This window comes from Electrona antarctica, assembly GCF_951216825.1.
Source record: "Electrona antarctica genome assembly, chromosome: 11".
Taxonomy (NCBI): Eukaryota; Metazoa; Chordata; class Actinopteri; order Myctophiformes; family Myctophidae; genus Electrona; species Electrona antarctica.
Genome location: NC_136792.1, coordinates 5,287,554 through 5,314,183, shown reverse-complemented (window position 1 = coordinate 5,314,183; position 26,630 = coordinate 5,287,554). Strand labels below are relative to the sequence as shown.

At 42.7% G+C, this 26,630-nt stretch overlaps 1 protein-coding gene across 1 annotated transcript; it reads left to right on the top strand.

Annotated features, from left to right (window-relative positions):
* nyap2a (neuronal tyrosine-phosphorylated phosphoinositide-3-kinase adaptor 2a) lies at window positions 1-26,026 on the top strand (the record flags this gene model as incomplete). Its single annotated transcript, XM_079514970.1, has 6 exons — window positions 1-117; window positions 5,142-5,320; window positions 6,678-7,009; window positions 9,594-10,526; window positions 11,759-11,850; window positions 25,844-26,026. The coding sequence occupies 6 exons, from the start codon at window positions 1-3 to the stop codon at window positions 26,024-26,026; spliced, it is 1,836 nt and encodes a 611-aa protein (XP_079371096.1).
* Window positions 26,027-26,630: the final 604 nt, after the last annotated feature.

Here is a 26,630-nt window from a genome sequence, read left to right as displayed (position 1 = left end):
ATGGGCCCCAAAGTCCTAAAAGCTTTCTACAGAGGCACCACAGAGAGCATTCTGACTGGCTGCTTCACTGCCTGGTATGGCAGCTGCACCGACCTCAACCGCAAAGCATTGCAGAGGGTTGTGTGGACAGCCCAACGCATCAGGGGATGTGATCTCCCCCCCATCGAAGCCCTGTATGCCGAACGTTGTGTCCGCAAAGCTCCCAACCGCAGACTGTTTGAGATGCTGCCGCATGGAAAACGTTTTCGCAGGCTCAAAGCCACTGGAAATAGACTGCAAAAAAGCTTCTTTAACCAAACAATCATGTACATGAACGAACTGACAAGAACCAGAGCGAAACCGGGCAGAGGAAAACGTTACCACCCCAACCCATACGCCCCCCCCTCGCCTCAAATTGCACTTTTCTAAACGAATTGTATTGTATATGGAACATAGCCTCGATTTGCACCTTCTTAAACTAAACTGTGTTGTATATGGAGCATAACTTACCGTGAAGCTGTTCACAAACAAGTTTACCTAACTTTGCTACTACAGGGAAAACATGCACATGTACAGTACATACCGGTATGTTACTATTTATAGACTCCTTGATTGCTCTTTCTTGCACTCTTCCCTTTTCCCTCTTCCACTCTATCCCTTTGTTTGCTGTGCTTGCTGTGTTTTTGTTGTTTTGAATGTTATGCTATCTATGCCGCTGCATTGTCTGTAATGAAGCTAAATAAATGTTATACTCTTATATACCTGTGCTGTACACAAGATGCAACAATAAAGTCCAACCTTGAACCTTGAGCCTTGAATAGGCCTATATTCCAAAGGAGAAAACAAGGAGCTGCACACTGACACCATGACTCTGTTCTCATTACATGCAAAGGTTGCCCACAATGTCCTGCAATATCAACAATGTCTGACTAAAGGCTATTGCCCAAGAGAATACGATCTGAATTCATAGTCTTTCTTATAGCTGCCCCAAAAGGTATGAAGTGCATTTGCTATCAAGGAAAGGCTAAAAGCTCCACTGCGGGGAAACTGTAGCACTATCTGCATCTTAATCAGCTGGAAGGACAGGGAGTACAATCAGTCTAGTGACAGGTCAAGTGTATTTTTATGTTTTATTTATTCAGGGAAGTCAATTGAGAACCAGCTCTCTTTTACAATGACGTCCTGATTACAGTACATAACACAATTCAAACACAATTTATACATTACAAGAAAAATAAACAATTCAGATTGAACAAGTACAGCTATTTATGTCAAATTATTCCATACAAGACTTTTAAATCGATCAAGTGAAATCAAGTTCTTCAGTTTTAAGACCGATTGTAGACCGGTAGTCGACCGGATGTGTCCATCTGGACCTGGATGCACCTTCATTATGCCAGAGTGAGTGAATGGTATACAGAGTGGCACTAGAACACACGAAAAAAACTATACCTACCTCGGCCTAAACATCAGTAGCACAGGAAGCAACAAAGCTGCGAACGATGCTAGACATCCCAATACAAATCTGGTTAAACATATTAGACTCCGTCGTAGAACCCATCTCCCTCTATGGTTGTGAGATCTGGAGTCCCCTTGCCAACCAAGAACCTGAGAAATGGGACAAACACCAAACTGAGACTCTGCTCGCAGAACTCTGCAAATCCATCCTCCGCACCCAACGAAAATCAACAAATAATGCTTGCAGTGCAGAATTAATGTATTCATTATCAAAATATAGAAGAGAGCGATTCAATTCCATAACCACCTAAAAGAAAGCACCCTAGACACGCTCCATAGCATAGCCCTCAATCATGGAGAAAACCTACACAACACAGATGCCCCCTTAGTCAGCTGGGCCAGGGACTATGAACCTTAGTCAGCTGGGCCAGGGACTATGCACCTTAGTCAGCTGGGCCAGGGACTATGAACCTTAGTCAGCTGGGCCAGGGACTATGCCCCCTTAGTCAGCTGGGCCAGGGACTATGAACCTTAGTCAGCTGGGCCAGGGACTATGAACCTTAGTCAGCTGGGCCAGGGACTATGAACCTTAGTCAGCTGGGCCAGGGACTATGAACCTTAGTCAGCTGGGCCAGGGACTATGCCCCCTTAGTCAGCTGGGCCAGGGACTATGAACCTTAGTCAGCTGGGCCAGGGACTATGAACCTTAGTCAGCTGGGCCAGGGACTATGCACAAAGCAAGCACAACCAGCAGACGGAAAACCCTTTGGACTTAACCAGATTATAAGAAAACCAAAAGAAAGCTATACCTGACATAATGGAAAGAGACTACCCAAAACCAAAGCAAAATGGACCGCTATCTATCACTTAAAGGTATATTCAGTGATTTCACTTAATTCAAATATCACTTATTTTTTCTTATTTTTTTGATAATCCTCCCTACTATAAAGTGTGCTGACCATATAAGGAGTTCCTCCCTGTCCCCAGTGAGCCCCTGGGGTCAAAAAACCCTAGTTTCGGTTTGGGCTTTGGGTGGCAAAGCCTTCATCCAATCAGGATGAGAGGGGCCTTCCTCCAATCATGATCAAGTGGGGCGGGCATTGGTGCACGTGCTGTTGGTCTGTTGTACTTCCCCCACTGTAGAGCGTGTGCATGTGCACATCTTGTTACCGGGTGGACCGGGTTTTTTTCCAAATCACCCAAATCACTGAATGCTCCTTTAAAAGAAAATATCCATTGGTACCTGAGCACGGTAAACAACCCAAAACGTATGAAAGCATTGACTACGTACAGACTCAGTGAGAAAGGTTGCCACAGACTAGACCCAACTCCCAAGGGAAGACAGACTATACCCACTGCACACACAATGTGGTGGAAACAGAGCTTCACTTTCTAACCACCTGCCCACTATACCAAGACATCAGAGACACATATTTCCCACAGATTACACACACCCAAAGCGAGTTCGAATCTATGACCGACGACACAAAACTCCCATACCTATTGGGAGAATTAAAACTGGAATACAACCACCCTACTATCTGTACCAAGCAGACCTACTGCACATGTAAACAGAGCTGCTACCTTTAACCTGAGCTTTTTTGTATACCATTTAAATACTCTTGAGAAAAAATGCTGCTATTTGTCTTAAAGTGACTGCAAAAATAATGCTGGTATTTGTTTCAAAAAAATCTTTATAAGTGTATAACGATGCAATGTGAGTGACATAGCTCTGTTTACTTAATGCTGCACCCCAGGCGCGGAAAGTTCTTATAACTTGAAGCTTGCTTCGGCAAGGTAAACGTATGTTTTCTCATGCCAATAAAGCTCCTTTGAATTGAATTGAATTGAATTGAATTGAATTGAATTGAATTGAATTTAGTGAAAGGCTTAAGATCTGACAATGATTTTACATACCGGTATGTTAATAACAATATAAAACAAATGACCAATTGACAGTCTGCATATATGGATCTTCAGAGTGTTAAGAGGCCCTTTCTTCCACCATATTAATGTAAGCAAGCTGCCCAGATCACATTAGTGGCTAGGTGCTTAAGTTGTGTGTGGGGCAGCTGAGTACATTATTCCACTGTCTTTGTGTCGGTTCCTATGATCTGGAAACACTCCATAATGGTCACAGGAGCTAAGATCAATACTCCAAAGGTATTTAACAACATCCGGCCAGTCGCTCTCACTTCCTTATGACGATCTAAGCTAATTAAGAGTGAGGTTTAATGGCAGACAGAGAGTCTCTACTAGACCTGTGTCGTTTCCAGGAATTACATTTTGGGCAGGCAAGATGTGTTAATTGTCGTCTCCCCGCGCGCAATCGTAGCACTAAAGGTTTTCAAAGAGATTTACCTGCCAGACGAGTAGGATACAAAGGCTGAAAGGCCTGCATTTACATTCCAATGGGTGATTGAGGGTCACGCTCTACCGCAACGGCCAATCAGCTGTCCATTTTAATAGTTCTCAGGTCTTGTTTTTGTCCTCTCTTTTTTCTCATTGTATGGATTTTGACCAGGCCAGAAATGAATTTGGACAGGCCTTATTGTAGATACGCCTCTGCTCTAGACCAAGGTTCCCCAATAGGTGGCACGCGGGCCGCAAAATGGCCCGCAAGGACAAACTGTCAGCCCTCACCAACGCCTGTCAGAAACCCCTGTGCTCGCCGGGTGAGGGTCAATTCTTACTTTAAACAGCCATATTCTTCCACTGGGTCTAAAATAAACTAGGCATTAGCCTTCTTCAGGGACAGGAACCCAATCATGGTCATTCCTATTAGGCCTCACCTAAATGTAGCTGGGTAAAACCAATGATATGATTGTTGATTTTAGCAAGAAACTCCAAGTCCCATTTGAGAGCCATAAAAGATTCTTCTGACATTGAATTGATGGACAAGTTACCATAAATATCTTGACACAGTCATTGATAGATGCAGATGTGTTTGTTTGGAGTACAACGTATCTCTTCTTTCTGTGGAATCAAACTATTTTAATGTGTGTTCAACAATGATAGATGACACCTTTTTTAAGTCCAAGCATTGAGTCTGTTTTTCTGTATGGTAGCGTGGTATGGTAACCTGCATTTTGCCCAATAAAAACAGACTTTAATAGCCTAGTCAGAGTAGTAAGTAAAATTATTGCACTTTGTCGAGCTCAGCTTAATCTGCTTGATCTACCATCAGCAGGTTCTGATCAACTAATCACCTGCAGAGGGAGATTGAGTCATTGCCACCATATTGCCTGCGAGAAGCAGTTCATCCATTGTCCCAGTACTATAGTATATGCTGAACTCCACAAAAGAAATCTCTGAATCTCACGTGGAATAAATTTAGCATGAATTATGAGCTGTTGTGTCTGCTGCTGCCTTTAACTTGGCCATTGTCTATAGTGTTTAATAGCATTTTGCAGTATAACTTGTGGGAGTTCTTTTTAACCGTATACCTTGTATTTATGTATTACATCACATATGTTTTGTTTTCTAAATTGATGTGACTGTGGCTGCACTTAATTTCCCCAATACATTCAAGCTGAATAATATATTTATATAATGCACAAAAAAGATACCTTTAACTGGTTGAGATATCTCCTCTCCTCTCCTCTCCTCTCCTCTCCTCTCCTCTCCTCTCCTCTCCTCTCCTCTCCTCTCCTCTCCTCTCCTCTCCTCTCCTCTCCTCTCCTCTCCTCTCCTCCCCTCCACAGTGGGAAGTCATGACTACGAGTAAGGAGCAGGATTTCTTCCAGTATGTTGAAGACCGGGGGTTGAGAACCTATGACAGTCTGGTGATACAGAATGCCTCAGACATCTCCAGAGAGAGTGACCGTATCAGAACGCAGAAAAACTGGAGTAAAAAGAAACGGCAACAGGAAGCCCTTAAGAGGTATAACTGTTAGCAGTGGGTGGAAAAAGTACTCAATTGTTTTACTTAAGTACCAATACTGCAATTGAGGCCTCACTCAGACCTTTACAACAGATTGCTGTATGCTTGCTGTATACAAAGGGTGTGACACAGCTTGCCCCAATGCATTTCCAATGGGAGTCACATGGTCTGACACAACACTTGTGTTGTATGAGGGGGAGGGGCACAGTCGAAACACAGCCGAAAGCCATACAACAGCTTGTAGTCCAAAATGTAGTCCTCAAACCATGTGACTTCCATTGGAAATGCATTGGGGCGGCCATGACACTCACAACATTCATACAACAAGCATGCATCAATGTTTTAAAGGTCTGAGTGAGGCCTAACTGTCTGTTAGCTTTTTAGCCTCACTTACTGCTGGTGTGAAAGCAGCGTGAGGTATAGTATTGTCCTGATTGGAGAGAAAATAACTGCACATGGTCTCTGAATTATTGCATATAGTTGCTCTCGGAGCCATAGAGTTAAGACAGAGTTACGAAAACTCGTTCACTTCATGGGGCTTCAGTCCAATGGCGGGCGGCACTTCATGGGGCTTCAGTCCAATGGCGGGCGGCTCTTCATGGGGCCAGTCCAATGGCGGCTCTTCTACATAGATTTATATTCAGAATGGGGACAACGAATATAGGGATAAGTCCTGGACCGGAAGTAAAGTAGGCAGAAATGCATTGGACCCAGGCGGCAACAGCCCAGCTTTAATGATCTTAAATCCCTTTGTTTTAGATTGTTTTGTAGTAATCGTACAACATAAACATTACAGAGACTTTAATTGTTACTGTACAATACTTTAAAACTGTTGGCATACAGTTGCTCTTATTTGCACCGAGTTGAAAACAATCTATATTTCAAACTCCAGCTTGTCCCTCTCCATGCAGGCTGCATGAACAGCGCTCGAGTGCTCGGTTTCTGCCCCCTCAATATCGTAACTCTTCTATTAGATGGCTCTGGCTGCTCTGTTCCAAACAGATAAGTGTAACTTGATCCCAATTTGTGATGCTTTGAACAGGGGAGTCAAAGTCATAAAACAAAAATGACTTCATGCAGGTCAAAACATTATCTGGAAATAAAAACAATGCTGTTTTGGCTAAGATTGATTTGGGAGCCCAGCCAAACCTTTCCATTAATAAATGATTTGAAATGGAAAATGATCAGATGTATGATAGGCTATACCTAATTGAACAAATTGCAAATGTGGGCTACACCACCACATTTGTATAGCCTGCAGGCCCGCTGCTTCCATCAATCAAACTCAGACAATAAAGCTAAACTTTCTTTCTTTCTAATATTTCTGTTACCCTGTTGTTGTGTTTTTTCCCACCAGGATGGGTGAGGACGTTGCCCGGGCAACAGAGGGGGGTTATTCTGGGAGACATTTCAGGTTGGGGTGCATGACGATGCCAGCCCCCCACCACCAGGACAGACTGCCCCTCTCTCCCGCCCATGGGTTCACAGTGCGTTCCCAGTCGCTCCACTCCGTAGGCGGGGGGAGCGACGACGGTGGACCCAACTCCCGCAAGCAGCCACCCCCAAAACCCAAGAGAGACCCCAACACCAAGCTGAGCAGTAGCGCTGAAGCTGTGGATGGGGTCCCCGAAGCCTTGAAGGGGGCACATGAATATGAAGAACTGAAAGACTCCCAGGGCAACCTGGAGGGTGAGTTTACGCACGCACACACAAAGTCAGAAGGTCTGTCTAGTGCTCCCTGTGTTTGGAAATGCCACGCTAAGAATTTGTGTACAACCAGAGGCTCACAGAATACTGTATTGTTTTCCATGCTTATTGTTGTGGTCATTGGTACCATGATCCAGCACATTTTGTTGAATATTATTGCGAACTCCAGTGATTGCGAACTCCAGTGAGCCTTTACTATGTAACCCAGCAGAACATGTCTGTCTGTCTGTCGGTGTGTGTCACACTGTAACACCACCCGCCCGCCACCAGAGGGCGCAGCTGTATCACACACAAAAAATACACACACGCACGCACACACACAGTACAAAACTTAAAAAAAGAAAATGAAAACTTAACAAAAAAGAAAAATCACACCCGTGTGAACTGAGTGGTGCAAATCCCCCAACCCCCCCCCCCCCCCCCCCCCCCCTCTCTGTCTCTCTCTCTCTCTCTCTCTCTCTCTCTCTCTCTCTCATTAGCAGGCAACATGCAGCACTATCTCTCTCTCTCCATTTCTGGCACAACAGCGCCACTTTTGGTACTCATTGGTACTGGTCACACACATAGTCACACACAAACACACATAGTTGAACACGGACATTGCTGTTCGTTGGAGTGGTTGCACCACTAAAAAAAAAAAAAAAAAGACAAAACAAGGTCTCTGTGTGCGTGTGTGTGTGTGTGTGTGTGTGTGTGTGTGTGTGTGTGTGTGTGTGTGTGTGTGTGTGTGCGTGTGCGTGTGTCAGACTGCCACAACAGCTGCGTTCGCTTCCCACGTTCACGCGTCTTACTTGTAGATTGTATAGGAATTCTAGGAAATTCCCCATCGCATTTAAACTAGCCCCAAGCACTCTGTTCCTCATTGGACACAGTGTAAAGCAAGAGCATCTACAGCAGGCAGACGTTTCAAAGGTACAAACATGGGTCATTGGGTACTGTACAATGTACATGGGTACATTGGGTACTGTACATGGGTACATTGGGTCAATGTAATGCACAATCTGTGTAGAGCCTTGGATGACGGCGCTATCTAAACGCTCCATTTACCACTTACATCCCCAGATCATCCAAAACCAGCTACTTGACTGCATACTGGATGATGTAATGCAAGGACATCCAGTATTATGCAGGGTTTGCAAAATGCAGCATTTACGCAGGCTGATCAGACGACACGTATTCAGCTCTGTATTGTATTATGTTACATAGACACAGTTATTTCTTTGTTTTGTTTGTTTGTTTTTGTTACAGAGACAGTAGTGGAGGCATACCACTGCAGATTCTATTTCCAACTAGCTGTGGGAGCAGTTGAACGTTGTTTGTTCACTTGAGAAAGAAACGGACAGGGACATTTCATGGGGCTGGTGTTGTGCAGGAGATTTACCTTCATGCACATCATACACTGTTCTGCACATCAATCCAATGTGGTGATGCATGCAGGCTGTCTCTTCAGTGACACCCATGGGTGTTTCTTTTCTTTGTTTCCCCCCCTCTCTGTGACCTCAGTGGCTTTTCTGTATTTTTCTCTCGGTCCCGAAGAGAGCTGCAACTTTGGATCAGTAGCTCCCGTGCGTCTCACACAGACACAGTGGAACGTTCAGAGTCGCTCCGTCAGCACAGTTTACTATGAGAACGGGGAGCTAGCTTTCACTCATATGCAAGAACCCTTACTTCAGCAAAGAAAGAAAAGTCCAAGGCAAGATTGTAAAAAAGCCTTTATTTTGATGACTATTTCATTGTAGAAATATAATATAAAAACAGTACATATTATAAAAGGGGATTACAACCCATGCTGACTTCAGATTTATGTTCTTTTTAATCAAACATTATTTCCTTTTTTTTTTTTTTTTTTACTTTGAAACTACATTCTGATAACCTCTACATATACATTTGCAACTCTGAATAATAATTGGTGTTATTTTAATAACACCAAGAACTTAACATCCGCCTGACAATAATGAAACTATGCGTATACACTAGAGTGCTATGTCTACATGAAATGCAGTAAATACATACAATTTACAATTTAGGTGCTCTTAATCCAGAGCGATTTACATTAAGTAAGAACAAAAAACATGGCAATACATATCATATATCATGAATCATACGTAAGCTAAGAACATAACAATGGAATATCTATATAATGAAACTATGCATATATACTATATATCTACATAAAATGCTATCTAAGTTACATAAGTTGAGCCTTTGCATACGCCTGTAAGCACGTCGGGGGTATAGGGCAAGTGCTATGGGCCAAGATGGAGTCTGAAGAGGTGGGTTTTCAGACTACGGTGGAAGATTGGGAGTGAGTCTGCAGTTCTGATTGTAATGGAAAGTGCGTTCCACAGTTTTGGAGCCAGAAGGGAGAAGAGTTTGGGACGTGTGGAGCGTTGTCCCGGCGTTTTTTGTGAACGCATGGGAGGGTTTTTAGGGTCCGATCAGACAGAGATATGGGGGTGCCATACCTTTTGGTTGCTTTGAAGGCCAGCAAGAGTTTTGTACTCTGTGCGGCCGGGCAGCAATTGTATAATATAATATAATATAATATCTGTCTGTGTGTCTATAGGCTTCAAGGGGAGAATGCCACCGCCCAAACCGAAGAGGAACCCAGACACTCAGCTCAGCACTTCGTTTGATGAGTCCTACATCTTCCGTAGCCAGAACTCGTCGCTGCGACGGCGGCGGGACAAGTCGTGGTCCCAGGGCAGGAGTCCAGATGACTCAGAGGAGTCAGTTTATATAGAGATGGTCGGCCACGCCCTCGAAGAATCAAGAGGACGACAGGAGACCACGTCCGAGGACGAGCCGAGCGAGGAGAGCGTATACGAGGAGATGAAGTTCCCCGCGACCGCCTACGACGACTTCCTGACCGCTGACCCCCTGCCACTCCCCCCTCCCCCCTTCCCCAATCTCCACACCCCCCGACCCCCGCTGCTCACCTTCCCCCCTGCGCCCGCTCAGTGCTCCCCGAACTCTGACGAATCACCCTTGACCCCGATAGACGTCACCAAACTCCCCGTGATGGAAAATGTCAGAGAGGAGAAGAAGGAGGCCGCGCCCACTAACACCATCACCTCCTCTGGGCGTTCCTCTGCCCCGCCGCTCTCCTCCACGCAGACCATCACCGCCTCTGGCCGTTCCTCTGCTCCCCCCCTCCCCTCCAACCTCTACAAGTCCTCTTCCGGGTCCTCCACGCACAGTGGCCGCGCACGGAGCCATTCGGCATGTCCGTCACCTGTGAGCATGGGCGGCGGTGCACTGACACCGCTCAGCCTCAAGCGGCCGCCTCCGTATGACGTGCTGATGGCCGGCTGTGCCCAAAAGGCCCACACTGGCGGGACTAAGAACAGTACCTCCTCATCTGGACGCTCCAGAACCCCGACTGCCTCGCTAGACAGCTACAGTACTGCTGCCACCATCACCACTGCCACTGGTACTGGTACTGTAGTGGTGCCACTTGATGAGATCGGCAGCCTGAGGAAGAAGAGAGGTGTCAGGGGTAAGGCACTGTACCATTATGAACAATTCACACTAACACCATTTAGCAGATATTAGGCTCTTGTCCAGAACAACTGCAAGCATGAATGGTCACGTAAAATAAGGAGTGCTAGGAGTAGGAGATGCCGTGCACCTTCAATTAAACAGTCCCTCTCTCTCCAACCTAATTACATTTGTCTCTCCCCAATCTAACTACTGTAAAGCTGCCTAAATCTAACTAAATGTGGCTAATCTAATTAAATTAGTCTCTATTTCCAATCTAACTAAAGCTGTATGTGTCTCTCTTAACATCACCATCTTACAGATATTGTATAAAAGAGTGGGTGAAATGATTTCTTTTGGTCCAAGCTTCCCACAACTTGCAGTTATTATATAATAATTCTCGATATACAGTATGGAGATCCGGTCTTCCAGAGCTGCCGATCGGATCGTATGCCCATAAATAGCTATATACTGATGACAGGGATCTCCATAATCCATATATGGTATATAAAGGGACAAGGACAGACAAATTCAGAGATGTCCATATATGGGCATAAAAGGGACAGCAGACAGACAGAGAGAGAGAGACACACAGACAGACAGACAGACAGACAGACAGACAGACAGACAGACAGACAGACAGACAGACAGACAGACAGACAGAGAGATCTCAATATATGGGTATAAAAGGGACACAGACAGGCAGACAGGCAGGCAGGTAGGTAGGTAGGCAGGTAGGTAGGTAGGTAGGTAGGTAGGTAGGTAGGTAGGTAGGTAGGTGGGTGGGTGGGTAGGTAGGTAGGTAGGTAGGTAGGTAGGTAGGTAGGTAGGTAGGTGGGTAGGTAGGTAGGTCTCTGACAATGGGTGCAACAGGTAAAACGCGTATTGATATAACCGGGTGGGGCATGAATTCTTACTTATATTGTTCCAGCATTGTTCCAGTGTAAACCTGTGCCCAAAGAGCACCAGTAACAAAATAGCTCTAAATGTCTCTCTAACTAAATGTCTCTTCAATGTAATTAAAGCTTTAATTATCTTTATCTAATTATCTCTCTCTCTCTCTCTCTCTCTCTCTCTCTCTCTCGTCTCATCTCTAATCATTATCTAACTAGATGTCTGTCTCTCTCTCTCTCTCTCTCTCTCTCTCTCTCTCTCTCTCTCTCTCTCTCTCTCTCTCTCTCTCACTCTCTCTCTCTCTCTCTCGTCTCATCTCTAATCATTATCTAACTAGATGTGTCTCTCTCTCTCCAGCAGAAAGTGCCCTTAACAACAGTGGCTGTGAGGAGTGGGAGGTGCAGTCACCAAGCCCCGCCTCCAACATCTGTAGGAATGGCAGATCATCTGTCAGCCCCACCCGACTGGGAGGAGGTATGTCTGACTGGCTGGCTGTCTATCTCGCCCATTGTCTGTCTGCTTTACTGGTTGCTTTACTCTCTCTCTCTCTCTCTCTCTCTCTCTCTCTCTCTCTCTCTCTCTCTCTCTCTCTCTCTCTCTTTCCAGAGAGCAAGACGGGTTATAAACTCGGTCGATCTGCCTCCACATCCGGGGTTCCTTCCCCCCAACGGCATCACTTCCACACACACCCTGCTCTCACCCAGGTACTGACAGACAGACAGACTGCTGCTGACAGACAGACAGGCACTGACAGACAGACAGACCGACAGACTGATGCTGACAGACAGACTGATGCTGAAAGGCAGACAGACTGGTGCTGATGGACACACAGTTACTGGCAGGCAGACAGACAGACAGACAGACAGACAGACAGACAGACAGACAGACAGACAGACAGACAGACAGACAGACAGACAGACAGACAGACCGGCAGGAATTGAAAGACTGAATGAGAATGTGTCTGTTGTCCTGCCGTTCTTTGGTGTCTGTCCTCCTGTCGGTCAGTGTTTGTTTTCGTTCGAGCTGAATCATCCATCTAAACATCATCGCTACGCCGTTGAAATGTTGAGGAGGTTTTTAGATCAGTTCAGAATGCTGCTCTTTTGTTGTCTGTTGTTGTCATTGTCTATGTTTCCATGTTGCATCATCAGCATTCATAATGTGTGATTCATAATGATCCTGTTGGTGTGCTGGTATACACCACACCCAGAGAAACACACAGTCTGTTGGTGTGCTGGTATGGTATACACCACACCCAGAGAAACACTCATCCCAGCTACGAGGCACCTGGAACAGTCTGTTTTAATCCAGAGGCCTTATGTATGCAACTTTGTGGGATTAGTGTTTTTTTTTTTTTAGTACTACCAAAACAGTACTTTGCTTCACTGGGCTATATTGCCATGGTAACTGATGATGAAATCCTATAATGGCATCTCTATGAATGTACAGTAACATTTAATAATTAATGGCAAAAGCGTCGTAAATATATTGAGCTCGCATGTATTATTAAAATGAATATATTTATTTATTATTTATTCTGAAATGTTGGCTATGTAAATTAATATGCTGTATATAAATCAGTTATATTACATAAATAATGTTGAAGCTCTGCCTACCTTGCAGACAGAGTGGCAGGGAGAGAGGGGAAGGATAGAGAGAGCTTTGAGAGAAGGAGGAGAGACAAGAGAGAGAGAGAGAGCATAGGTACAGATATAGTGGCGTGGTGGACTGGATAGTGTTTAGTTCTTTGTGTCATTGTGCCAAAGAATCTGGTTAGGGCCAGATAATTACAATGTATCTTTAGTCACCTTCAATTTGGATGGTTTGCTATCTCATCAGCATTGATTTAAAATAAATACCGTCGTACTGGCAATGTAGAGGTTTCTTAATGTAGCCTATACCTCCGCTTTTCAATGTGCCGTTCTGGATAAATAAAGCCAATATCCAATAGTCTGATCACAGTCAGGATGGCCTTATTATAAGTGAACCCAGTGGGTGCATTTTATACAATGTTTACTTTTCTTGTGTGTGAAAATTTGCCCAAAATGGGAATTCCAGATTGAAAGTGCTTTAACTGTAAAATGAGAATCAGAGTCAAGCTGGAAGGCAGGGAGACGCGGACATTCTAACAAGTGTAGCGACAACCCGGGTGCAACCTTGCTCTTTCCATACACATGCCTGTCCGTGGCCTAGAGTATTGTGTTGAAAGTCTTTCTACGTGCGAGTATGCAGGCATAGTGTCGCTCCCTGTGTGAAAAGACCTTGAGGCTTTGTGAAGCTAGAAAATGTTGAATGTCGTGACATAGGCCTGTATGGCAACCGTTATTGAACAGATCCGTCTCCATGACAGCAGTAGATGTAACATCAATGCATATCAACTCTCACCACACTTTGTCAAAGATTGTAAAAAATATATATATCATTTAGCCATTGTCAAAAGGATGAAAGAAAACATCAGTTACCATGGGAACCATCTTTCTGTTGTGGAGGGGCGCTATAGCCCCTCCTATATACAGTTTTAATGTTTGTTTCTAGTTAAACAAACATTAAAAACGCCATTGACAATGGACAGAGTTTAATGTTTGTTTAGTCGCTAACACAAACATTAAATGCCATTAACAATAAAGAGAGTTTAATGTTTGTTTTGTCTGTTTGTTTTACATCACCATTACATCACCTAATCATAGCAACATGACTTCACATGGGTGTGATGTTTGTAACAGAAATACACAAAATATGTTTACATTTGGTGTCACATAGAAATGTTGGTATTAGAAAGTAGGCTATTAAAGTAGGACATGCATCTTTATTGTGGATACTGTGTGTATGTAAAGGAATGAAAGACTCTTATACATGCATCAAACTAACCCTAACCCTAAATATTGACAACCCACCCTAACAAATAATTAACTCTCACCCTAAATACATGCATCCAGATAACTTACGCTCTGAAATTAAACTATACTAACCCTAATTCATCAAACTAATGTTAACCTTATAGACCTTATCAGCATTCCACTACCTTTGTGATGCTTTCATTGAATGTATATCTCTGTGTCTAATGTAATAAGTCAGTACGTTGTACTCATTCAACAGTACATATTACTGGTACTATTTGAAGATAAGATGATTGTGTCCTTATGGCGAGTTTTAGAAACCAGAATGAATTCACACAACCAGCAGCAACACTGTTGTATAAACCACTAGTCTCTAGTCTTAGAGAACCTGACTTGAGTTACAACAGGCCTACATTGACCGTTTCCGTTTTTTCCCCCATCTACGCCATGTGACGAAAAAGCGTGACGAAAAAGCGTGACGAAAAAATGTGACGAAAAAACGTGACAAGGGAGAAAGTTTTGAGAGAAAGATGAAAATCGAGAAAAAACTCATGCTATAGTAAGCCCATCTCAGACGACTTACTATAGCATGCCGACATACTATAGTTAATGGTTTCGGACGGAAGGCTATAGCATGTTATTTTTTCTCGATTTTTTAGGTTTTGAGAGAGATGAAAATCGAGAAAAAACGACATACTATAGTTCATGGTTTCGGACGGAAGTCGTTTTTCTCGATTTTTTAGGTTTTGAGAGAAAGATGAAAATCGAGAAAAAACGACATACTATAGTTCATGGTTTCGGACGGAAGGCTATAGCATGTCGTTTTTCTCGATTTTTTAGGTTTTGAGAGAAAGATGAAAATCGAGAAAAAACGACACACTATAGTTCATGGTTTCGGACGTAAGGCTATAGCATGTCGTTTTTCTCGATTTTTTAGGTTTTGAGAGAAAGATGAAAATCGAGAAAAAACGACACTATAGTTCATGGTTTCGGACGTAAGGCTATAGCATGTCGTTTTTCTCGATTTTTTAGGTTTTGAGAGAAAGATGAAAATCGAGAAAAAACGACATACTATAGTTCATGGTTTCGCCAAAAAGCTCACGTGAGCTTGTAGATCTGCTATCTATGGCGAATGTTCCCCTCAGAATAGGCATACTGGAAGCCAGTGACAAATTGATTATAATTGATTATAACAAGGTTTCAACAGGAAAGGCCTTTTTCTTTTTACACAAGATAGAAACAAAACAAAACAAAACGAAAAAGAAACAAAAAAGAAAACAACAACAGTATACAAACAAACAACAGTACAAAACTGGCTTTTGTACATGTGCCAGTCTTCCATGATAACTTATTAAACAGATAGATATTGTATGAGGAACTCCATTTATACTGCTTCACAAATCCTTAATATTCTGAATGAAGGGTTTTAAAATGACTGGATATGAGTCACAGTCACAGTAATATGTTTTTTTATCGTTACATTTAGAACATAATGTGCACTAATTCTCTACTAACATACTTCATACTAACCCTCTCTAACCTTATATCTCAGACAGCTAGTGTTGATATAACACAACATGGACACAAACATGGATATAATTATGAAATAAATATAGTAGATAAATGATAATTGTATATTTAAAGATGGAAAATAATAATTCCTTTAATGTGGATGTCTTTGTTCTGTAAACCTCAAAAACTCCTTCTCATGTAATGTAAAATAAAAAACAATGGGTTCCGTTTGATGTGTATAATATGATGTGTGTGTAAATCATTGTGTGTGTGTGATGTGTGTGTGTGTGTGTGTGTGTGTGTGTGTGTGTGTGTGTGTGTGTGTGTGTGTGTGTGTGTGTGTGTGTGTGTGTGTGTGTGTGTGTGTGTGTGTGCGTGCGTGCGTGCGTGCGTGCGTGCGTGCGTGCGTGCGTGCGTGCGTGCGTGCGTGCGTGCGTGCGTGCGTGCGTGCGTGCGTGCGTGCGTGCGTGCGTGCGTGCGTGCGTGCGTGCGTGCGTGCGTGCGTGCGTGCGTGCGTGCATATACAGTATATATATATATTTATATTTATGCAAAATGACATGCAGTACTGTTTTAGTCTTTCTGCTTCAATGCTAAGCTTTATGCCTGTTGTGTTCCTTCCTGTACAGTTTACACACACACCAATGTACACTTTTAGCTCCGTTTGGAACCTCAATATCTACACTTTAGCTCCAAGATGAGGTTCCGTCCCGTGATATCCTTTAGCTCCAAGATGAGGTTCCGTCCCGTCATATCCTTTAGCTCCAAGATGAGGTTCCGTCCCGTGATATCCCTGCACAGGTTGAAATGGAGTCGAGCCGTCCACAAACAGTGGATTAAACCCTTTTCGCAAGTATCGCTTCCAAAAAGGAAACGCATCAGAACCAAGATACCGTTGATAAACGTAATGCCGGCACGTAACATTTTGAGTCTGGGGTAAAACGTTGTTTTGTCTGCCAGTACCATGGTTTTCCCGGTTTTCCAAATCCAATCTTACGGAAGCAGTATACTGCGCAGTGTGAACGGGGGTTGACTGGAAGCAGTATACTGCACAGTGTGAACGGGGGTTGACTGAAGCAGTATACTGCGCAGTGTGAACGGGGGTTGACTGGACTACATTTTTATTTAAGCCTGATTTGAATGCCACAGACGAAAAACAGTCTAAGTCCACACTATTGATCCATAATGTATAAATGATGGATAAGGGTTCAGGACAACGAGGCCTTTTCGTGGAGGGGTCAGAATGAAATTTGGACTTAGACTGTTTTTCGTTTGTAGTACTTCTTTCACCCCTGACTTAAAAATCTACGTGCCGGCGTTAAGTTTATCAACTGTATCTCGGTTCTCCTTTACTTTTAGTAGTAGATGGAGCTAGTACACCAAGTTAGAGCTAGTACACTTTATGGGTTGTATAGGGTAGTAGATAGAGCTAGTACACCAAGTTAGAGCTAGTACACTTTATGGGTTGTATAGGGTAGTAGATAGAGCTAGTACACTTTATGGGTTGTATAGGGTAGTAGATAGAGCTAGTACACAAAGTTAGAGCTAGTACACGTTATGGGTTGTATAGGGTAGTAGATAGAGCTAGTACACCAAGTTAGAGCTAGTACACGTTATGGGTTGTATAGGGTAGTAGATAGAGCTAGTACACCAAGTTAGAGCTAGTACACTTTATGGGTTGTATAGGGTAGTAGATAGAGCTAGTACACCAAGTTAGAGCTAGTACACTTTATGGGTTGTATAGGGTAGTAGATAGAGCTAGTACACTTTATGGGTTGTATAGGGTAGTAGATAGAGCTAGTACACAAAGTTAGAGCTAGTACACTTTATGGGTTGTATAGGGTAGTAGATAGAGCTAGTACACCAAGTTAGAGCTAGTACACTTTATGGGTTGTATAGGGTAGTAGATAGAGCTAGTACACCAAGTTAGAGCTAGTACACTTTATGGGTTGTATAGGGTAGTAGATAGAGCTAGTACACTTTATGGGTTGTATAGGGTAGTAGATAGAGCTAGTACACAAAGTTAGAGCTAGTACACGTTATGGGTTGTATAGGGTAGTAGATAGAGCTAGTACACCAAGTTAGAGCTAGTACACGTTATGGGTTGTATAGGGTAGTAGATAGAGCTAGTACACCAAGTTAGAGCTAGTACACTTTATGGGTTGTATAGGGTAGTAGATAGAGCTAGTACACCAAGTTAGAGCTAGTACACTTTATGGGTTGTATAGGGTAGTAGATAGAGCTAGTACACTTTATGGGTTGTATAGGGTAGTAGATAGAGCTAGTACACAAAGTTAGAGCTAGTACACTTTATGGGTTGTATAGGGTAGTAGATAGAGCTAGTACACCAAGTTAGAGCTAGTACACTTTATGGGTTGTATAGGGTAGTAGATAGAGCTAGTACACTTTATGGGTTGTATAGGGTAGTAGATAGAGCTAGTACACCAAGTTAGAGCTAGTACACTTTATGGGTTGTATAGGGTAGTAGATAGAGCTAGTACACCAAGTTAGAGCTAGTACACTTTATGGGTTGTATAGGGTAGTAGATAGAGCTAGTACACCAAGTTAGAGCTAGTACACTTTATGGGTTGTATAGGGTAGAGGTAGTAGATAGAGCTAGTACACCAAGTTAGAGCTAGTACACTTTATGGGTTGTGTAGGGTAGTAGATAGAGCTAGTACACCAAGTTAGAGCTAGTACACTTTATGGGTTGTATAGGGTAGAGGTAGTAGATAGAGCTAGTACACCAAGTTAGAGCTAGTACACTTTATGGGTTGTATAGGGTAGTAGATAGAGCTAGTACACTTTATGGGTTGTATAGGGTAGAGGTAGTAGATAGAGCTAGTACACCAAGTTAGAGCTAGTACACTTTATGGGTTGTATAGGGTAGTAGATAGAGCTAGTACACTTTATGGGTTGTATAGGGTAGAGGTAGTAGATAGAGCTAGTACACCAAGTTAGAGCTAGTACACTTTATGGGTTGTATAGTCTCAAAAAGAAGAAAAAAAAGCCGTTAGACAGTGTTTGTCTTCAATTTCTCAACCTTTTCACGCTGTGACCCCCACAAAATAATCATATTGGAACTGGGGATCCCCCAAAATAATCATATTGGAACTCGGGACCCCCCACCCTGACAAGCTCTTGAAATTATAGTAGTTGAGCTAAAATGAATATATATAATATCTAAATACTGATTCAAGCACTTCAAAACTGTCACAAAAGCTGATGAGTAGACGATAAAATGACCCAAAGATTGTTTAAAGTGAAATATCCCTTTAAAAGCTTTAAGGTAAGGTATTAAAAAGGTCTTAAAAGTACTTAAAGTGTCTATGACATGGGCTGAAAATATAGGCCTATATACTACTGTACATCACGTGATCTCAGTGAAAACAGTTTGACTGGCGGTTGTACTGAGTTCGCCTCTCGACTCGCACTGAGCACTCGCTGCTAGGCTTAGTAGGCTAGCAGGTTAGGCTAGAAGTTTGCATGGGACATTTGCGGTCGTATACTGGCTAAATATGGAATTAAAAAATCACACCCGTGTGAACTGAGTGGTGTAAGGTTTTATATAGCATGATCAGCTGTGGTCTGACGTAATGTCTGACGTAATGAAATAAGGTAAGGTATTATGTAGCCTGATCAGCTCTGATCTGACGTAATGAAATCACACCCGGATGTGATTTCACAACTGGCTTTTTCTGTGCAGAGAAAATGACCACGGTTGCTACGGTCATCCAGTTCACCCGGGTGTGATTTAATTACGTCAGAAATTATTTTGAACATAGCAACCATGGTCATTTTTTTATGCACACAAAAGCCAGTTGTAGGAGTGGTTTACACCACTCAAAAATATGAATTTCTATCGAATATCTTAATTACAATTAAATTGAGTCACCAAGCCCCCTGTATCCCCACTGACCTTAAAAGACCACTTCACCACTTTTCAACATCTCTTCATATAATAGGTCCTCACTAATGTTCATGATAAAACACCACCATTTTCCCTACTCAGTCTGTGTCTCATAGGAGGGCTGTGGGCAGTTCGGACACCCGTCCACCAGTGACATCATCATTAGGCAGTTTTTTTTAAACAAGCTTTTTGTTTTAAAATATATTTAGATTTTTATTATCGTGAGAACGATGGCTTCAACCTTTGCATTGCAACTTTTCAGGAAAAGAAAGCCTGCCGTTTCTATTAGCTTGGATTCACCATCGATGATGTCACTGGTGGACGGGTTTCTGAACTGCCCACAGCCTTCCTATGAGACACAGACTGAGTAGGAAAAAATGGTGGTATTTTATCATGAACATTAGCTAGGATCTAGATCTGCTATTTTTCAATAGCTAAATTATAACAATGCTTAAAACACCAAAAGGGGTTCCCGCCCAAAATGGTTTAAGGTTATTGTAGCAGTCAATTTATATTGGGGGTCGGGAGGGGGCGGGGGTCCCGAGACATTGCCAAAGCATTTCCGGGGGTCCCCGGCCAAAAACGTTGAGAACCCCTGAACTACAGTATATGCTCACTGTGCTCTCCACACACTCCATAACTCTCTTCTCTCCTTGTTTTTAGTTCAAGCGCTTAAAGGAGCATTCAGTGATTTGGGTGATTTGGAAAACCACCCAGTCCGCCCCGGTAACAAAATGTGCACATGCACACTCTACAGTGGGGGGAAGTGCAACAGGCCAACAGCATGTGCCCCCACTCGATCCCACTCGATCATGATTGGAGGAAAGTCCCTCTCATCCTGATTGGATGAAGGCTTTGCCACCCGCCACCAAAACTGAAACTAGGGTTTTTTTTACCCCAGGGGCTCACTGGGGACAGGGAGGAACTCCTTATATGGTCAGCACACTCTATGGTAGGGAGGATTATCCCAAAAAAAAAGAAAAAATAAGTGATATTTAAATGAAGTGAAATCACTGAATATACCTTTAAAGAAGGAAAATAAAACAAATATGCACAATAAGAGAGGTACTGTGTAGTGTGTGTAGCCTACTATAGCAGCATAGGACAACAATAATTCCAAAACAACAAGCACCATTAAACACAGATATATTGAACAAGCTTAGTCTTAGTGCCTGTGGATTGTTTTTTTTAATAAAGCATGAAAGGTACACAAGTGTACATTACTTTCAAATAAAGGAAGGGTCCTTATACACGTCATAATTGAGTCTCCATGGTTGCATTGCATTGAACCAGTATCCAGTACAATTCCCACAAGAAAGGTGAGTTTATGATATGATACACGCAGGGTGGAAAGTACCTAATAAGTACTATAGTACTGTGCTTGAGTCCAAGTTAGAGTTATTGTATTTTTTTTTTACTGCACTACAATTATTTGAAAACTTTAGTTACAGTTACATTTCCCATGGGCTCCTCGCACCTATTCACCATAATGACAGCAGATCAATGGTATATTGTTCTGCTGAAAACACCTATTCACCATAATAACAGCAGATCAATGGTATATTGTTCTGCTGAAAACAGTCAATCAAGTTTTTATTTGTAGAGCAAATTTGATAACAGGAGCCAGTTGCACCACTTCACACTAAGTTCAAACTTAAAGGACAACTTTCGTTTTTTTTAGGTTGTTATTAGAGAAACTAAAAGGTGAGTGTTAATTTTCTTTCATTTGCTGCTTTCTTTCGTTTTAGGGATTTTAGCAGTTTTTGACAGGGGGGGCGGGGGCATTCGAGCATGGGGCTAAATATGTATTTTTTTTTACCAAATTTGATGGTGATTTATTTTTGTATTACTTACTATAGTCCTACTAGAACCCAAGAAATTACATCTGGCCACAAAAGATCACAGGATCTATTGAATGTGACAAACTGACATATTGAGCCTATACACACAGTATAAGCCTTCCCCCAGTAGGCTACCTTCACATTCATTAGATCCAGTGATCTTCTGTCGCCAGATGTAATTTCCTGGGGTTTATTAGGACTTATAGTAAATAATAAAAAAAAGAAATCACCATACAAATTTGTAAAAAAAAAAATACATATTTAGCCCCATGTTCGAATGCCCCCGCCCCCCTGTCAAAAAGAGCTAAAATCCCTAAAACGAAAGAAAGCAGCAAATGAAAAAAAATTAACACTCATCTTTTACTTTGTCTAATAACAACCTAAAATATGAACTTTGGTTGAAAAACTAAAGTTGTCCTTTAAGTCAAGGCGTTACCGTATACATTACCGTAAGCCATTTAAGTTAAGCCATTTAAGCTATAATATAACTGGGCCCATGTTGATGTGGTGCAACTGGCTCCTGATGGAGCGGCTCTGGTCGTTATCAGTGAGACGAGTCTCCCTCCAGTGGCTGCTCCACAGCAGCTGGCAGTTGTCTTTGTGCCTTTGATCAGCATCCAGGGTGGAAGAAGAAGCTAGCCAAAGGTTGTTCTTCAGAGGAATACGAGACTGCTCGCCCCTTTACCAACTCGCCCCGCAATTTTTTTAAATGTAGTTAACAGTTAATTTAGTATTTCCCTCCCTCTCTGAAATCTGAAATTATCTTGTATACAGATTTATTTGATTGCATAGTAGTCGCATCTCTATACTATATACTATACTATAATTTAGAAAGAACAACATGTCACAGAGACGGTGTCTGCTTAATTAAGTTAGTCTAGCAGTTAATTTTGTTTTATTAATCACATTTCTTCCATGTAGCCCATGTTTTGTAATGGCATCATCATGCTATTATGCCCGTGGATATACAGAGTGAACTTAACAATGATAAATTAATTTGATAATACCTTTTAAATAATCACAAACATGAATTATGTTTGTTATTTACAGCTAGGTAGAGTAGTGGGGCGAGATGGAAAAGGGACGAGATGACCTGTTACCCTTCAGAGCTGGCAGGGAGCAGGGTAGGGCCGACTTGCCCACAGCTACAAAATTAAGGACCCAGGCCTTGTGGGTGGTGAGTGTCCAGGGACCGAGCACAAGGTGTGTTTAACCTGGGTGTGGGAGGCCCAGCTGGGGGAAACACTTGTCCTTCATTCTTCTCAAATCCTCCCACATGCACTGGATCATGTCTTCAAGCTGTAAGTAAGCAGGCTGGATGAAATGCACTTAAAGATCCTTGAATGTCTTGAAAGGGCTGTACCATTAGTAGGGCTGTACCATTAGTAGGGCTGTACCATTAGTAGGGCTGTACCATTAGTAGGGCTGTACCATTAGTAGAGCTGTACCATTAGTAGGGCTGTACCATTAGTAGGGCTGTACCATTAGTAGAGCTGTACCATTAGTAGAGCTGTACCATTAGTAGGGCTGTACCATTAGTAGAGCTGTACCATTAGTAGGGCTGTACCATTAGTAGGGCTGTACCATTAGTAGAGCTGTACCATTAGTAGAGCTGTACCATTAGTAGGGCTGTACCATTAGTAGAGCTGTACCATTAGTAGGGCTTTACCATTAGTAGGGCTGTACCATTAGTAGAGCTGTACCATTAGTAGGGCTGTACCATTAGCAGGGCTGTACCATTAGCAGGGCTGTACCATTAGTAGGGCTGTACCATTAGTAGAGCTGTACCATTAGTAGAGCTGTACCATTAGTAGGGCTGTACCATTAGTAGAGCTGTACCATTAGTAGGGCTGTACCATTAGTAGGGCTGTACCATTAGTAGGGCTGTACCATTAGTAGAGCTGTACCATTAGTAGGGCTGTACCATTAGTAGGGCTGTACCATTAGTAGAGCTGTACCATTAGTAGAGCTGTACCATTAGTAGGGCTGTACCATTAGTATGACCATTAGTAGGGCTGTACCATTAGTAGGGCTGTACCATTAGTATGACCATTAGTAGGGCTGTACCATTAGTAGAGCTGTACCATTAGTAGGGCTGTACCATTAGTATGACCATTAGTAGGGCTGTACCATTAGTAGAGCTCTACCATTAGTAGAGCTGTACCATTAGTAGGGCTGTACCATTAGTATGACCATTAGTAGGGCTGTACCATTAGTAGAGCTGTACCATTAGTAGGGCTGTACCATTAGTAGAGCTGTACCATTAGTAGAGCTGTACCATTAGTAGAGCTGTACCATTAGTAGGGCTGTACCATTAGTAGGGCTGTACCATTAGTAGAGCTGTACCATTAGTAGGGCTGTACCATTAGTATGACCATTAGTAGGGCTGTACCATTAGTAGAGCTGTACCATTAGTAGAGCTGTACCATTAGTAGGGCTGTACCATTAGTATGACCATTAGTAGGGCTGTACCATTAGTAGGGCTGTACCATTAGTAGAGCTGTACCATTAGTAGAGCTGTACCATTAGTAGGGCTGTACCATTAGTAGAGTTGTACCATTAGTAGGGCTGTACCATTAGTAGGGCTGTACCATTAGTAGAGTTGTACCATTAGTAGGGCTGTACCATTAGTAGGGCTGTACCATTAGTAGGGCTGTACCATTAGTAGAGTTGTACCATTAGTAGGGCTGTACCATTAGTAGAGTTGTACCATTAGTAGAGCTGTACCATTAGTAGGGCTGTACCATTAGTAGGGCTGTACCATTAGTAGAGCTGTACCATTAGTAGAGTTGTACCATTAGTAGGGCTGTACCATTAGTAGGGCTGTACCATTAGTAGAGCTGTACCATTAGTAGGGCTGTACCATTAGTAGGGCTGTACCATTAGTAGGGCTGTACCATTAGTAGTGGCGATCAAATATAGCAACTTTCTAGTTTACAACTACTACAATTTAGGCATTTAGCAGATGCTCTTAATCCCGAGAGATTTACAGTAAGCAAGAACAACACAAGATAATACATCAAATATAGAAATAGAAATAGTCATCTAGGATCTAACTAAGAACCTAACCTCCGTCTGTAGAATATCTTTACGAAGTTTAACAATTAAAACATTTTCTAAATGAATTTCAATAATAATAATAATAGCACTTTTCCAAGTATTTAATGTCACTTTACAAAAAAGAAACAGTACCGGTATATAGAAAACAAAAACAAAACAATAAATAAGTGTGTGGGTCGTTAGTTGGGAAAGTGTCAAGACAAAGAGGTGGGTTCTGGGGCCTCTTTGAGGGGTTTATGGACAAAGAGGTGGGTTCTGGGGCCTCTTTGAGGGGTTTATGGACAAAGAGGTGGGTTCTGGGGCCTCGTTGAGGGGTTTATGGAGTGTGTTCATACACATCATACACTGTCGAGGTAAATATATGTTTTAATTCAACACCATCCCATGAGCCATGATACAGTACCTTTACACCCACCATGTGTGTGTGTGTGTGTGTGTGTGTGTGTGTGTGTGTGTGTGTGTGTGTGTGTGTGTGTGTGTGTGTGTGTGTGTGTGTGTGTGTGTGTGTGTGTGTGTGTGTGTGTGTGTGTGTGTGTGTGCGTGTGTGCGTGCGTGCGTGCGTGCGTGCGTGCGTGCGTGCGTGCGTGCGTGCGTGCGTGCGTGCGTGCGTGCGTGCGTGCGTGCGTGCGTGCGTGCGTGCGTGCGTGCGTGTACAACTGCAACAATTAATCAGAAATCATCATTTTAATCTAACGGTGGTGGGTCGCACACACCAAGACTTTCAATCCAGTTAAGATTCAAAACATTCATTTCATTTCTGAACATCAGGGACAAACGTTTTGGGCTATCCAGCCTTCAGCACACTGATGGAGGCTGGATAGCCCAAACCTTTTCTTGTCCCTGGTGTTCAAAAATGAAATAAATGTTTTAAATCTTAAAGGTATATTCAGTGATTTCACTTAATTCAAATATCACTTATTTTTTCTTATTTTTTGGATAATCCTCCCTACTATAAAGTGTGCTGACCATATAAGGAGTTCCTCCCTGTCCCCAGTGAGCCCCTGGGGTCAAAAAACCCTAGTTTCGGTTTGGGCTTTGGGTGGCAAAACCTTCATCCAATCAGGATGAGAGGGGCCTTCCACCAATCATGATCGAGTGGGGCGGGCCTTGGTGCACGTGCTGTTGGTCTGTTGTACTTCCCCGACTGTAGTGCGTGTGCATGTGCACATCTTGTTACCGGGGCGGACCAGGTTTTTTTTCCAAATCACCAAAATCACTGAATGCTCCTTTAACTGAATTGAAATTGAAAGTGTGTTTCTCCTCATATGTGACTCCTCCTCAGATGTCCTGGGCGTGTGGAGATGCAACAATGCTTCAGATGATTGAGAAGAAGAGAGTTTTGTGTAAAGAGATCAAAGATAAGGGCCTGATCAAACAGGACAGCATGCCCACCCTGCCCAGCTGGAAGAGCAAGAGACCTCCCCCGTACGGCGGCCAAACTGTCTGCTGGGATACATCTATATAGTCTCTCTCTCTCTCTCTCTCTCTCTCTCTCTCTCACACACACACACACACACACACACGCACACACGCACACACACACGCACAAACGCACAAACGCACAAACAGACCATTAAAGGTGAGGCAGTGGCCATATATAGATATACTATTGTAGCCAAATCTCGATCCAATCTCCCAGACTTGGCGCAGATGCTTCTGTTGTTGTTTCTCTTGTGTTTCTATACTGTTTTTATTTCGTTTGTATATTTTTCTATCTGAATCCTGGAGGATTTTGGTATTATACACTTGCCATAATACCATCTGTTGAGTGTGTGGAGACATGTCTTTGAGATGCGATCATTTTTATATATAAAAAAAACTAAACAAAAACAAAAACAAATGAAAAGATACATTTGAACTTATTGTGAAAAGGGAAGCACCATTTTAAATGGGACATAATTTGTTTTCTGAGTGAGTATAGCAACATGCACTGCTCTGACAGAATAGAATAGATTAATGTAAGGCTTCTTAAACAAATTGAAGCCCAAACAGCCCGTATAATATATCACGATGCAGTCCGGACAGCCTGTAATACCAACAGCCTAAACTAACATGAAATAACAACAACA